We start from the raw sequence: 15,852 nt of genomic DNA, 5'->3' as shown, positions 1-15,852 counted from the left end.
TTTCAGTTACGCATGCTATAATATTTTGTTTCAAATCAATACTCTGCTTTAAAATTTCTCGTATGAAATATACTTTCAGGTTTAAATGTGTAATAACGGTGGTTTATAAACTGTTTAATATCTGTGAAAGTGCACAAATGTGGGAAAATGAAACAAAGCACTGGACGTCATTTCTCGGGATCCTCCAAAAAGTCCACTGAAAAAATCTCAGTAAATGACCACCATTTTACTGAGATTATATTTCATCCCATCCCATTTCATTTCATTTAATTTCATCTCAGTTGATTAATGTCTTAAATTAATCATCTTCATTACATTTCATTTCACACCATATTATCATTTTTCATAAAAATAAGAATATAAATTAAAATAAGACTTGACATAAAGGTCTCAGTTACCAGGTCATAAAATCCCTTAAAAAATGAACATTTTCCAAATAAGATATGACCTAAAGGTCTCTGTTACCATGTCATAAAATATAAAAAAAAATCTGTGGGAGTGAGAGAGTGTTTAGTTTCTTTACCATAGATTATACACTTAATATATTCGAGATAGATGCGCAACTCTCATTTTTATTTTTGCTTTAGTTAAAGCCCGGTCCAGCAGGCGTCGCTACGGTCGATTATTAGTCTCCCTACCCCCCACCAGGTGGCTTTTTTAGTAATTTTAATATTTTTAATCTCTCTTTATGAAAAAATCTTATCGTTTAGAATCGCTGAAATTCCCGGTAGTACTTATGAGATATTAAGGAATGTTTGATTGTGTTCAGCATTCTAATCGATAAGATCTTTTCATACAGAGAGAAAACAGTTTTTTTAAATAAAAAGCTGTAATTCTCTGTAAGCTATTTAATTTCCCTATATTACAAACAATTTTCGGTTAAAAGATTGTATGAACGTACAATTGTATAAAATTTCGAATAACAATAACTCCTCTAGATTAATCCTACTAGCGTACACATTAAATCGAAAGTTATCTAAAAGTTAATTAAGTCTAGATAATCAAATCATTCAATGTCAATTAAGTCATTTGTGCGAAATATAAACATGTCAGCTTTCCATTACAAACATAGTAGACAATTTGAATTAAATTTAATAAATTTGTTTCTTAACGATAGCAGTTCTTGCTTAAAGTTGATCATGACAGATCATGACCTTGTGTGAAAATATTACATCTATAAACACTACCTATGCTTCGTCATACAATAATTGTCATTTAAACTAGCATTGTAGAGATAATACACACACTAAAGTGAATACTAAATTAATCTTAGCATTCTTATAAATATTTAGAAATTTAAGAAACGATTAACCCACAATCATGTTCATAACATGTGACATTTTGTTCTGCACAAACGTTTTGTTACATGATTTGAAAAACAAAAAAAAAACAAAAAATGTTTAAAAAATGTAATGATGATTTAAAGTACTCTTAAATATTGATAGTTTGTACTTAATGACGCTTATAGTAATTTTAGACATGATTACATTAGTTATACTTTTATTCCCTATCTAAATTATTTCTATTCTGACGTTTCTGATGCTTTAGCTTTGGTAATACTAGATGAAACAAACAGCAGATTGAAAGAAAATCATCTTAAAGTTAATTACATTAATTACAAACCATTAGTTTGCATTTTGTCACAAAAGAAACTGATGTTCGTTACATGCAAATGAATTATAAACATACACATGCAAACATAAAATGTAAATTTATCTTTTAATCCAAATTAAATGTACATTAATATTACATCTAAATAATAGAAAGGGTTTCGAAAATTTTTATTGCACTCAACAGCAGACGAGCACGCAACCCGGCTCATGATAAGTGGTCACCAGTGCTTATAAACTTCAGCAGTGCCATAAGTGTTGCTGTCTATCACTGAAGTTTTAATAAATTATTAATATACTCAGTCACAAGCATATTGATTTCACATAATGAAAATGTAAGAAACATAATCATGTTTGGGCATTTTCATTTATATCTGCTCATACAGAAAACACAACTTAGCAAATATATTCCACAGTTAATCTAAATAATTGCAAATAATGCTTTTGAAGACCGTTGACTTTTGATCATTAATTAAAATCATCTTCTCGTAGAATTTACAAACTTACTAATTACAACTATTCAAACGTAACTATAAGACGTATTATAACTATAAGAACTAAACAACCTATTTTAAAACAAACAATTTAGTTCTTAAGAACTATTTCAATTATTAATTTAAAAATTATAAATATATTTAAAAAAAATTAAGATCCCTTGAGAGTTCACGTTCCTTGCTGAATCAGTTTCTCTTCTGAAACGGAGAAATAAAGTATCTTAAGTATGTAACAAATGTTGAAAAAATACGACCATGAAAAATTTAGTGTTAATGTAATCATACTTACAAATTAATATATTACATAACACGTTCTGGTTCAAATATAGTGCATCAATCTTTTCATGTTTCAGACATTTTAGTGCTCCTTATAATTTTTCCATAAAATTTTGTCATTATCAAACCTTTGTCTACAAAAATAAAAACATTATTTTATATTGGGTAGAAGGATGAACGTGGTCACAGGCCACTTGGTGTAACTTGGTTATCAAACACCAGGAAACAAAACGTGAATGCCATCATCTAACTTTGGATGTGAGATCAATTGTGCTGTATTTTATTTAAACAGGAAAGCATGACTGATTGATCATTCCAAAAAACTAGTTCGGGCCCACTTGACAATAAGCATATAATACGCTGAGTTGCAAAACATAAATACTTCCACCCATTCGAGACAATTTTATTATCTGAGGTGTGTGTGTGATAGTACGAGACTTAATACCGACTGTTTTGATCAAACTTAACATATATGATAGCTAGGCAGCAGAAATAGGAAGGATTAGTTGGTGCTAATTCATTTAATTATATTATGAATAATAATTCTGTTAGCAAATAATATACCGGGAAAATAGTGTAAGCTCACCGTTATCAAGGCATCCGAAATAGCATTTCATTTTCGTTCTTCGAGGCATGCTGATTTTTAATAATAAACTTTCTGTAAGAAATGAAAATAGTTACACAGGCTTACGAAACGCTAACGAAGAAAAAAGTATTGGAGCCAAGTTATGTCTAAAGAGAATTCAAAACGGAGTTTCTCAATGTCTAATCGTCTAATATTCTCATAAAGCTAAAAGATGCTCTAAATTAATACTACAACGTAAAATAACTCACACCAAGACAAAAAAAAAACGATTTAAAAAATTAAATCGTTACGACATTTTGAAAACTTTTTTTTTTTTTTAAGATTGTTTTACGGCCCTGGAATTTTGAAAACTTCAAAGCAGTGTTTCCACTTACGTTTTTTTTAACACATTTTACCCTAGTTTCTTTTGAATTTTCCCTAAAATTTCCTAGACAACTTTCATAAATCCTTTATATAGAAAGCATAAATAAAATACAGAAAATAAACCACAGCATATTATTTAATGTAGGTATATATAATATAAACGCCCCCAGAAGATCATAGATCTATAGGATTAGAATTTTCAAGGAAGTCGACGCATTGCTTTTATATTCTTTTGCTGCACACAACCTAACACTGTTCGGTTCTAAAATTGAGCAATTGTTTGCTGGCAAAGTTGGGAACTTTCTATGAAGCAAGCCGTTCAGGGTTTCATTAGAAAGCCTGTTTCTTTTGTCAGTTTTTACATTTGAGAACACTGAATAATCTTTCCACCTCAGTCTTTGAAGAAGGAACTGCTAGCAAAAGTGAAATGACAATTACAAGGTTTTCGTAAATGAAATTACCATGATAATCTTTCATGGTACATGAAGTACCTGTATATTACAATACAAGTAAGTTCTGGTGACATCAACGAAAATAGGTAAATAAAAGTTCGGCGGATTATACTTATTGGGATTCTGGGGAATCCCTAAGAAAAAAGCAGTGGCTTAATCTATGATTTACTTTACTAGAGCGTTACTGTTGAATCAAACCTTCTTTATAGTTTTTATACACAACTCTGTTTTATTCTTTTACTTGTCAACTCGACTTAATGTCATACTCTCTCCATAAAATAAAATGTCCATTGTTTTACTTTAATTATCGTTTATTTTAAAATTCACAACAGTTACTAGTATAGGCTTTGCTTTTTACCCCGAAATATCCTAAATCCTGGTATTTTTTAAATTGTCTTTATCATCCAAAATATCAGCTATTTTTCCCTAAAAAAGGGAGAATTCCCTAAAAGTGGAAGCACTGCTTCAAAGTACGCTAACCTTTTTTATTGAGTCAGAACCATAGAGACTTATTAACTCCATGGTCAGAACTCGTATCTGCCATCTAGTGAGTTTATTAGTTCATTAAGGCCAAAACGTTTCAAAAATGACCTCGCCGGTTCCTAAAGATGACGCTAGTTGAATGTTCTTTTCCTTTGTATGGGAGTTGCACCCCCCTGTTCTTTACTTTAGAATAGCTAGTTTCACGGGAATTTGTGATAAAAATAGTTTATTTAGCAAATTATCCTAGCATTTATCTACGATGTCGTCTGTATGCTGTGGAACTAAAAAACAAAAACTAAATCATTCTTATAGTAACAATGTTGATCGACCTTTGAATGGTTACCACGATTCTGTAGCGATACTCGATATGTGTTATTTTTGTTTTGATGTTTTATACTGCCAGTTACACAGTATGGAACCACCGCAGACGCCCAAATTCACAAACGAGGCCTAGTAAGTTTTCTATTTAGTTCGTAGGCTGCTTAAATCAAACTCTATGAGGCAACGTTTCATTCTTTTGTCTTGAATGAGGTCATTCAGCTGACTGAAAGTTGTTAAAGCGCTGTAATAACAAAATCCACCTGACTCTCATTTTAGTCCGTTTACCTACATAATTTGACTTCAATTAATATCTTTTTTTATTGGTTTACAGATAATATCTCATTTTCCACCCACACTTTATAATGGAACAGATAGCATATTCCACAATGGCGCCATATTCAACCTTAAAATGAACAAAATAAAATGCAAAATTCCATAGAGATTCACAGTTCTTTTGTCTGAGTTGCAGACATAAGATCATTAAAATTATTAAGGTTTTTAAATGTCCATTTTTGTGAAAACCCATTAGTAATTTAGTAAATTAGTACTGTTACAACTGTATTCATGTAAACTTATTTTTCTTTGTTCATTTGACAGTCCTTTATTTGTGACTTGGAAGATCGGGAAAGAGCACCGTCTAAGGGGATGCATTGGGACCTTCAACGCTATGCACTTACATTCAGGTAGCAGATTTTACCTGTGAGAATGTGTTAAAAGTATATAAAAATTAAATAAATAAACAATAATTTTATCACTTAAAATTTATAATGTAGTTAATAAGATATTTTTTTGTATCCCTGACACATTCTCATGGTATTAAGAGTTAAAATTGAAAATGTAATTTAAATTATAATTCATACAACTATATAATAATTACACAATATAGGAATGTCATTAATAATCTTAAAAAAAGTTTAGTTCTAACTTTATGGCTATTGTTTTTTTTCTCATTACTTACCATTATACCATCACACATTATACAGAAAGCCCAACATGAACATTGTCTACACTCTCCCACACTATAACAATCATAATTTCACACTTAATGTGAATTGGAACCTCAACAAGTTAATTGCAATGTGGGTTCTCTGCCTCATGCAGCTACACCCTATGACCTGCACATCGAGGTTATCATCACTAAAGGCTTTTGTTTCTGACTTTACATTATTAAAACCACTTATATATTAGTTATGTAAACAGACTTAAGTTTGTGTTTTACAGTAACAATATTCAAATACTCCGATCCAATTTTTTTTTGTTATAATACACCAAATCGTATACTATTTCAGGCCTGCGTGAATATGCTATTACAAGTGCTCTGAGAGACTCTCGATTTTCTCCTATAACAAGAGAGGAAGTTCCGCGGCTCTCTGTCTCGGTGTCAATCCTGCAGCATTTTGAAGAAGCTGAACATTACCTTGATTGGAAACTGGGCAAGCATGGCATCCGCATAGAATTTGTCAGTGAACGTGGAAGCAAACGTACGGCTACATACTTACCTCAAGTTGCTACTGAGCAAGGTTTGTTTTTTTATTTATTGTCAGACAAGAAAACACTTGAAATCTTAAAGCTATTTGTGAACATGCATCTTTCCCATTGTTGTTAATATCTTGATATAACTTAGGGTCACCGAGGCCATGTGAGCTTAAATAAACAACGTGTTCATATTACGTTTGTTTGCTTTCAACACAATCTGTCTCAAAGTACTTGGCAGTTTGTATAACTGGTTGATCTAAATTTCAATGTAAATTTATTGTTTAAGCTGTCGATTTTGATCCTAATAGTAATCAATCAACCTGTTGACGAACATCTATAGCAACACTGAACTCACCAAGAATGATGTACAAATCAATTTGTAAGTTAAGCATGTTAGATAACTGGAAATGCACACATTCATTAAAAAGATAGTTTTATGAATTTAAACTATATGTGCATTCATAGCTGTTTTAAATTAAACAGACATTATGAGATTAGATTAATCTACAGTCACTGAACAGTTAACCAGGTCAGAAAACATTAGAAATAGAAATTGTGTATCTCAGGATTAGGGTAGAATGGAAATTTATGATGATATTTTATTTAGCTACTATCTCCAAAAAAAACTATGGCTTAATGTATACAATAATATTGTTATTTTTCACAGGTTGGGACCAAATACAAACAATAGATTCTTTACTAAGGAAGGGAGGTTACAAAGCTGCAATAACAGCAGATTTGCGACGCAGCATCAAACTAACTCGATATCAGTCTGAGGAGGTTTCCGCCTCATACACTGATTATGTGAACCGGCGTTGCTAACGCCCGCCATTCGAGAGCCCTTACTACGGAGCTCTCAACGCTGGCAACTCTACATCTAATGTTGCTTGTGGATCCATCAGTGTTCGACAATTGAATCTATCGGCCTGTCTCCTTCCTGGTCAGTCACAGTTTTGCTAGCATTAACTGGTACATTGACCTGTCTCCCGTGGAAGTTTTTATCTTGCTGAAGATCCTAGAGTTGCAGAATAAATCAGAGAATAGAGTAATTGAGATAATTTGTGTTTCTATAAAATGCTGTCGATAGTTTTCGGTGGGACACTGATAAAAATATGACTTTTGAACTGCTATGGTTGTTGTAGTAATTACAATTAATGTAAGTTTTGTTAGTATAAATATTGGTTAGTGAGGTCACAGCTTCCGAGCTCTGTGAGATGCACTCTTCCATTGTAAACGGATCTTAATAGTTAGATAATTATGTGTAATAATAATATAGATGCTTAAAATGCAAGAAGTGGTTGAAAAAAATCAGATTTAAAATGAAGAAATCTAATATTTCATTAGATTGACTTGTTAAAAACAGATGTTTTTATAATTAAGTCAATTATACTTTGTATAATTAAACACTTACTTCAATCTATTAATTGTGGAATTATATTCGTTTGCATACATAAAAGATCTCTTAAAAACGACTCATTAATTTCAAGTCATTGTACTTACATGAAATTATTAGATAGTAACTAATAGTCGTGGTTAAGCTCTCCATTGAATAAAGGGGTAACCCCGTATCGAGAAATATATAATTGAAAGAAAATATCAGTAATGAGAAATTATGAGATAACTAATCATTCGTTGTAAGGTAGGGTTAGGTGGCGAGCTATCGATGTTAGTTGAAGCGATCGATCGTTAAATGGCGCACGAGGTTTGTTATCGATAACATATTTTGATGTTTTAATACTGTATGTGTGCCTATTAAAAGTATATTATTACAAATTTGTCATTAACTACATCACGGAAGTGCGTAATTATGTAAGCTATGTTTTTATCTAAAATCGTTTTCAAACAGGGTACGTCTATTATAATATTTGATTGTGAAGTGTTGGTTTTTAGCATAGTTTTTTTCATTGATGTGTCAATAATTTCTGTAAAGTTGATCAAATACTCGGAAAGTACCAAGGACCAAAGCAAAATTTATAAAAAAAAAGCTAGTATATTTACAAGCATTTTTTTTGTATTTTTTTTTATTTAACACGAATAATGCATAGAAGTTTAATAGCTGTACACTAAATCGATTAATTAAAGACAATATGTAACGTAAACTTCTACAAAGATGCAAAAATTGATTTAAATTCTATGAAAAGTTATATAGTATCGAAACATGCTCAGTACATCACTATAGTACCTGCAGACTAACTTGACGGCATCGAACGTAGACGCTCCGGACTTCGGTGTGCTTAGTGCGAGCTTTTTAACGTTCTCGATAGCGTAAAAGTTAAATAAAATTTGTATGAACTCGGAATGTTTACTTACGTTTGCCGCTAGGGGCGCTGTAAGCACACAACGCTGCCAACGAAACGAGTGCTCTGAGAAATCGTTTCGAGATAATTTCACGATGTCCATCTTACTTCCGCACCGCTTGACGACGGAGCAAAGTTCATTCAAATTGCTCGGATATGCTGCACACGTATACAGTTCGTTTTTAGAGATAATTTTTGCCACGTACCATCCGGTTCTGCAATGAACTATTAGCAACGGCATTTCTCTTTCGAACGAAATTTTGAATATATTCCTAAGCGGTAGGGAGTGCTCAGCTGTGCTCATGGCAGTGCTGACGTCCATGAGCACCTGTGGCACTCACCATCGAGTAGTTTGTATTCCCCCACACCATAATAATGAATTAGTACTTAAACCTTTGATTGCCATGTGGGTCATCGGTGCTCTAAGTTGCGCACTGAAGTAATGTTGTCGATTTCTGTTACTAAGGCACCGGAATATCTAGTAGACTTTTGGAAAGACGAATCCGAATACTAAGTATGAATATATTTCTAAGAGACTCGAAATGCTAATACACTTTTTACTGGTGGTAGGACCTGTTGTGAGTCCGCGCGGGTAGGTACCACCACCCTGCCTATTTCTGCCGTGAGGCAGTAATGCGTTTCGGTTTGAAGGATGGGGCAGCCGTTATAACTATACTTGAGACTAGAACTTATATCTCAAGGTGGGTGGCACATTTACGTCGTAGATGTCTATGGGCTCCAGTAACCACTTAACACTAAGTGGGCTGTGAGCTCGTCCACCCATTGAAGCAATAAAAAAAAACACTAACAAATAATAGTTAACATATATATAAATAACAATAGCAGTGCTGATGTCCATGAGCATGTGTGGCACTCACCATCGAGTAGTCTGTAGGGTACAAACCTACCTTAATAATTAATTAGCATTTAACCCTTTGATTGCCATGTGGGTCATCGGTGCCTTTAGTTGCGCACTGAAGTAATGATGTCGATATCTGTTACTAAGGCACCGGAATATCTAGTAGACTGGGAAAGACGAATCCGAATACTAAGTATGAATATTTTTCTAAGAGACTCAAAATACTAAAACACCCATTAATAAATAATAGTTTAAAAAAATTAACAAATACGCTTTTATATACAATCCAACTAAAAAATAGAAAGTAAATTTTAATAAATTTGAATTAAAAATAGTGTAAGAAAAAATTATTTTATTGTAAAAAAAAGTGTGGATAGCTTTTCAGGATATTATCAAACTAACCCTTCTACTCACGTCTGTTCATAAAATATTTATAACTACTGATACCATGCACCCCACGCTTTCTTTTACAATAAAATAATTTTTTCTTACACTATTTTTAATTCAGTTTTATTAAAATTTATTTCTATTCTAATCTAAAAGCAACGTTAATGGATCAGGAGGATCCGTGATGACGTGCTTTCGGCGACGTCGACGGTTTACCATTCGATCTACAGGATCGGGTATGTAGTTTCCAGCGGCCACGACAAGAGGGTTCTCATGTCGTGCCGTCTTCGCGAAGTGGCGCAGCGATGCCGACTGTAGATACTTACTGACGGGGTCGAGCTCCAGGTCATCGTGGAGATCCACGTTCCTCAGGAACCATGGTGCTCCGACGGCTATCCTGCAGAATCGGGATTGAACCCACATGGCAGTCATAGGGTTAAAAAAATATTGATTAGTGTATCTTGTATCGATTTTTACGTTACATTGCTGCCCCCTTATACCAATACGGTTCGTTCTGAGCAATTGATCGTTAGTTACCGGTCCGAAGTTCAAGTTTTGACAAATTCGTCTGCAAGTACTGTACTTTTAAATGAGAAAAGTTCGGTACCATAAAATATAAACACTGCACTAAAATACACAAACATACAATAAATAGACAATATTTGGAGTAAAAATCTTTTAAGTTCAGTATTTACGGTTAAATTAAATTATATCTATTTTTATTTTTATTACGGCCACACTTACCCATAAATGACATCAAAATATTTTTATAAGCGGGAAAAGTGAGAAATTCAAATATCGAGATTAATTGTAATCGCATATTAGCATTTACGTCTGTTACGTTTGTTTATATGATTGTTTTCTTGTGTATCTTCATACTATGTTTTTAAGAGAATCCTGAAATTTTACATAACTGTTACATTCTGATGAATGCTAACAATTTTTTTTCTGTCAAATAAAAAAAATATTATCGGCTGTATTGGTTTGGAATGTGAATATGGAGGGTAGAACTAATAGAACTGCAGAAGAAACTGGTATTGTTACTTAATCATGAACAAACATATTAAACAACGCGTCTTTTTTTTTAATTAAATTGAAATGTAAACTCCAAGAAAAAAAGTGAACGTAAAGAGTCACGTGTGAATTGTATGGATAAAATAAAAATAATTGTTCACGACTATTTCATTGATGATACTATTTTCGGCAATGACATCCTGATGAAATGCCAATGTCATTTGATTACTTTTTCAATCACTATTCTCTCTTTCGGATCTACTCTATCCTCCAATCATAAAATTGGAACTATCTATTCTTCTAATATATTCACAAACGAGGCTTTAACAAATACTTTTTTCGGCTTTATCTTAAAAATATAGTAAGTATTGTTGTTTTGATAGATAGGCTAGGAGTTATATGAAAGAATTAACTTTTTACGAATGACGAACTTGGTTAGTTAAAAATAATAGGGATGATCGATGTTTAATTATTGGACTTGTCTCCGACATCACACTTCACAATTTACATTTTCTTAATGTTACACACATTTATGTAGTACGGCTTACTTCGATTACGTCAATCAGTGTCATCTAGTTTAAAATAGTTGTACTAACTAGGGACTCGCTAGCTAGAAAGTACATCCACTATTAGATGGCCCTAAAAGATATATGGACGTTTCGATAATTCGATATTTTATTCTCATAAAATCGATGTGTCGATGTTATCGAAACCAAAACATCGATGAATATCGATCAACCCTAAAAAATAGTTCGTTGGCCCCAGGAAAAATTTAAATTTGCAGTAACCACTGTTCAAATTATTTCAATGGTTTTAAATTGGGTCTGTTGTTATAATAACAATGATAGTCGAAGTAACATGAGTGTTGCTTACAATTAACTTGCATACAAAAAGTAATTAATCATTATAACTTTCATTCAATAGGAGTGTTTCGGCACAATACTGGCAAATTCATGAAAATAAAACTAGCTAGTTTTCTAGCTTTCTTAATTGTGGCAGGGCTATAAAAAGGTTACTCACATGCTTCATGTTTGCCACAACTATTTGACAGAGCAAATAAAGAAAATCTGAACATTGCAATTCAAATAAAATTCTAATTATATTTTTTGTGTTTTTAAAATCTCTCATCTACTCAGAAGAGGTAATTAATTGGGAGAAGAGTTAGTGATAGGAAACGGCAAATGCGAATCAAATGGGTAACAATAATAATAATTTAAGTACATAATATCAATACCTATCAATTTCTTTTAATAAAATTTGATATCCAGATTAGTCCACATAAAACGAATCTGTATTTTATTAAAAGTAATTTATTTTGTTATTTTGAAATTCTTAAAATATAAGGGTCAGGGGACAATTTTGAATGTGTTCAAAGACCACAAGGAAAATCTTTATTTCCTTGATAAAATGTGTGCAGTTTATTGTCCATTTTTTGTAATTCATAAAAAATTAAATAATATAGGTTAAAAATCTCAAGTGTTTTATTTGTTAAATCATATTGTGGATCCATATGAGCTCATGGTCCACCTGGTGTTAGTAGTTACCAGAGCCTATAGACATCACAGCGTGAATGCCAAAATCCACCTAGAAACATGAGGACTGAGTCGCAACTATATAGCAGCTGTCATACTCTTGGAACTGAAATGCATTATTGTTTCATGGTTGTAATAGACAGAGTGGTAGTATTTACCTGTGGGCTCACAAGACTTCATATAATAAACATAATTGATATAGCAATCTTCTGTCGCCAAGCGGCCAAGCAGTGTGCTTAGTGCGAGTTTTTTAACGTTCTCCATCGTAAAAGTTAACTCAAATTTGTAAGGAGTTGGAACGTTTGCTGCGAGAGGTGCTGTTAGTTGTACTTAAACTAACTTTAAAAAACCCGAACTAAGGACACGGTTGTCCAATTTGGTTAGTTGTAGTGAGTACTAGATATTCGGTTGGGAGACAGAGGCTTTATGAATAAGGTAAATAATACACAAAACACTAACTTCAACGTTTAATCTAACATAAAACTATAGATAACAAAAAAAAATTATATAACTTTAAACTAAAAGTCCAAACCTTGCTCAGCCATAATTTTTTTTTCTATTGCCGAAATTTTCTTTCTAATTGTAAAATTATTCTTCATTTCAAAGTAAGTTATTACATTAGAAGTGACAAATTGCAGAACTGCTATTGTTGCAATTGTTCCCATAAAAGGTTTTGTTATTTTACTTAGAAATTTAAAAATTACTCTGGGACCTTCAAACAAATCTGGGACCCTGTATGTTGAGTATCGATTAGCAAACTGCAAATAAATAAGGTAATAATATTTTATGATCAGCTAATTCAAGAAATTGATTTCAAGGTAATCCTACAATTAAGGTTTTATGAACTTAAAATAGTCAAATTAGTCCCTGTTTCCATTACATTTGCACAAAGTGTGTGAAAACTTGGTATAAGCCGCGCCAATAAAGAAACGAATCGAAAATGGCGTCTATGTACTTGCACTGACAGATGGTAGTGTCAACAAATAAAAAGAAAGATAGAAAGAAAAAAAGAAAAAGTTGTTTATTGTAAAAAAATATAAAAAAACAAATGAGAATGTACTTTACTTTGGTGCCCTGGCAGAGGGGGAAGTGGTCTCATCTGGGATGCAACTTGCGCAAACACTTTTGCTGCCAGTCATCTAAGTCGCACAACTATAACGACCGGCGCGGCTGCCGAGCTTGCCGCCCGAAAAAAAAGGAAAAAATACGCGTCCCTTATCGATAAATATATTTTTGTGCCGTTGGCTTTTGACACGTCTGGTTGTAGGGGCGCAGAAGCGAAAAGTTTTTTTGTCGACGTAAGCCTGAAGGCGAGAGGTTTTGCCCCCGCTCTGGGCCGTTCCTGGTGCAGAAGCTATCCATTACTATCCAGTGCGATAACGCGCCTGGTGGGTACGTTTGCATCTGGCACGACTGGGCGCAGTCTTTTTGACTGACAATGGGAATTTGTATTTGAATTGTAATATTTTTCGATAATAAATTCTTGAAGTATAATAAAATAATATGTTTAAAAAAAAATTACAAATATGAATGAATGAGAATGTTAAATTCATAAACGCCTTATTTTAAAACTGTGAGATTTTTTGCATGCCCCGTGTGCGACTAAAAACCGCAATAGTTTATAATGAGAGCACATGACCACTGCCACCAATTTAAATTCGTTTCTTTATTGGTGCTCTTCTCACCGCTGTGAAGCAGTTATATGTTTCGGTATGAAGGGTGGTACATCTATTCTTACTATATTATTTTCATCAGTTTTCACAAGTTGTGGGCATAATTAAAAGTATAATAGGGTTAAGTTAAAAGTACATAGTACAGTAGGGTTTAATGTTGAATTTTTTAAAGTTATTCTTTTATTTCTGTCATTTCAGTTTACACTTCTCATTGTCACCGTCAGACAAATCTGATATAAAAGTAGTTTTAGCTACCTACATCTTCTGTTATTGTTATGTTAATTGAGGCCTATAAAATCAAAGGCAGCTAAACGCCATAATGTCGTAAAATGGATTATTAACAATGGTGCTATCTTGTTTAGTTAGTTGGACACGCTTTAGTGTTTTCATGTTATAACAAATGCAGCTAAATCTCTAACAAATTCAGTTCAAAAAATTTATTTTTACTCAGTACTAAGTACTAATAAATGAAGTTTTATCATTTAAAATTCAGATTATTAGTAATATTCTCATTCTTTATAAATCTGCTTTAAAATAAAGAATATTGTATATCCGAACAAAGTTATTTCAGCTTCTCAAACCGGAAGTGTTGCTAACATTTGCCCTAGCAGGAGCAGTACTTCGATGGATCGGGAGGATCCGTAATGACGTGTTTAGGGCTGATTTTTGTAGTTTACCTGAATATTTGACAGACTTGGATTTGGCTGCCTTTGATTTTATAGGCCTCAATTGTGCTAAAAATTATAAATCTAGTGTTAACTTACCATCATAGCAGATGTAGGTCCTAAGATCATTGGATAAATTACACCTAAGCCTATTTGTAAGGCTGAAGCACGCATCTCATAACATATTGGACATCCTTCATTTTTCAAAAGTAACAAATCAGTTGATATTATCTGGAAAAATTACTTAATTTAGCTTTCTAGTATTTTAACAATGGTAGTAGTTAGCTTATTTGAGTGCATTATTGTTAATTTGTTTTGACATAGTAATAAACTTATTAAGAGGTATAGTTGAAGAATAAACTTATTCATTACCTATTTATTTAACAACTTTTAGTTCTGTGATTTAGGTACATATCAGAACAGATTTTTGGTACAATTTTCTATACTCACTTGCCTATGATAAATTACTGTTAGCATTCCGGGCATTACAGATATGGGGATAACTGATGATAAATATCCATAGTGGCCTATTTTTAGTTTCATTCTATACTGTCTGTTAATTATTACACCTCCTATTGCACTACAGGCTCCAAGTATGACGGGGCCATAACGAAGTGCCCATCTAAAGGAAGAATGAAACTGTTAAAAAACTTTAGTTTTAACTGGCTGTCTTGAAATAAAGCGTTTTTTAAATTTCATAATTATATATATATACAGCAAACTTTCAGACCAATGCATTTTGAATCGCGTTATTATGTTTTTATTATAATAAGAAATGTAAATATTTCGGGATTTTAAGATACTCACATATCTAATTTATTGTTCCAATTGTTAACAATATCCCATGCATAATTGGTGGCTTCTAACTCGTCCAACGTTACTGCATCTTTCGGGATTGTTTTGGCTTTCATTAATGCCATGATGGAGAAATTTCATATCACTATTTGATTTCAATAAGTACAAATTTGATTCATATTTAAAAACATAGGTAGAAGTAACCTAAAATTGTACTGTACCTATTTTTGACATTTGTGTACTTCTTTTTTTATTTAATTCGTCCATTAGTCTGACAAAGGTGACCAAACCCGTACAGCTGAGACTATTGTAATTCTCAATTGAATAATAATTGACTTTTCACAAAGATATTTTTTGTTGACTTTATTTTATTACTTTTAATATTGTTTAGTTATTGGTTTCCGGTTGCTTATTGTAAAGTGGCAGTGAATGGTGGTAAGTACTTCATGTGGGCTCATAGTACTACCAAGGGTCAGTGAAATTTAAATGTAACTAAATAACTTAAATAGTTTTGAATAGGAATTTATTCTTAATTTTTTTAGGACGGCGGAATCTGTGGTGCTGATTTC

At 32.5% G+C, this 15,852-nt stretch overlaps 2 protein-coding genes and 1 long non-coding RNA gene across 4 annotated transcripts; 1 reads left to right on the top strand and 2 right to left on the bottom strand.

Annotated features, from left to right (window-relative positions):
• Positions 1-833: 833 nt before the first annotated feature.
• On the bottom strand, positions 834-4,165 carry LOC134199882 (uncharacterized). Of its 2 annotated transcripts, XR_009974549.1 has the most exons (4): positions 3,215-4,165; positions 2,967-3,038; positions 2,394-2,514; positions 834-2,302 (listed from the first exon to the last, which is right to left on the bottom strand). It is a non-coding gene; the product is annotated as an uncharacterized LOC134199882 (long non-coding RNA). The 2 variants fall into 2 exon arrangements; XR_009974548.1 differs by having other exon boundaries at positions 2,967-4,165.
• Positions 4,166-4,309: 144 nt separating this feature from the next.
• Positions 4,310-12,088, top strand: LOC101741147 (uncharacterized protein CG5902). Its single transcript, XM_004924661.4, has 4 exons — positions 4,310-4,717; positions 5,183-5,268; positions 5,875-6,105; positions 6,729-12,088. Exons 1-4 carry the CDS (start codon positions 4,524-4,526, stop codon positions 6,881-6,883), a joined length of 666 nt encoding a protein of 221 aa, XP_004924718.1. The 5' UTR covers positions 4,310-4,523; the 3' UTR covers positions 6,884-12,088.
• A 516-nt stretch (positions 12,089-12,604) lies between these two features.
• On the bottom strand, positions 12,605-15,534 carry LOC101741382 (uncharacterized). Its single transcript, XM_004924663.5, has 4 exons — positions 15,296-15,534; positions 14,939-15,110; positions 14,588-14,719; positions 12,605-12,908 (listed from the first exon to the last, which is right to left on the bottom strand). Exons 1-4 carry the CDS (start codon positions 15,406-15,408, stop codon positions 12,669-12,671), a joined length of 657 nt encoding a protein of 218 aa, XP_004924720.1. The 5' UTR covers positions 15,409-15,534; the 3' UTR covers positions 12,605-12,668.
• Between the last annotated feature and the right edge of the window lie 318 nt (positions 15,535-15,852).

This window comes from Bombyx mori, chromosome 12 (genome assembly GCF_030269925.1).
Source record: "Bombyx mori chromosome 12, ASM3026992v2".
NCBI lineage: Eukaryota > Metazoa > Arthropoda > Insecta > Lepidoptera > Bombycidae > Bombyx > Bombyx mori.
This window is presented reverse-complemented; position numbering and strand designations above follow the sequence as displayed.

Coding starts and splice junctions, on each gene's coding strand:
- LOC101741147 (XM_004924661.4), top strand. CDS start 4,524: ATGTCGTCTGTATGCTGTGGAACTAAAAAACAAAAACTAAATCATTCT. Junction 4,718..5,182: donor AAATTCACAAACGAGGCCTA/GTAAGTTTTCTA, acceptor TTCATTTGACAG/TCCTTTATTTGTGACTTGGA. Junction 6,106..6,728: donor TCAAGTTGCTACTGAGCAAG/GTTTGTTTTTTT, acceptor TATTTTTCACAG/GTTGGGACCAAATACAAACA.
- LOC101741382 (XM_004924663.5), bottom strand. CDS start 15,408: ATGGCATTAATGAAAGCCAAAACAATCCCGAAAGATGCAGTAACGTTG. Junction 14,720..14,938: donor CAGTAATTTATCATAGGCAA/GTGAGTATAGAA, acceptor TAATTTTTCCAG/ATAATATCAACTGATTTGTT. Junction 12,909..14,587: donor GACCTACATCTGCTATGATG/GTAAGTTAACAC, acceptor ATTTATTTGCAG/TTTGCTAATCGATACTCAAC.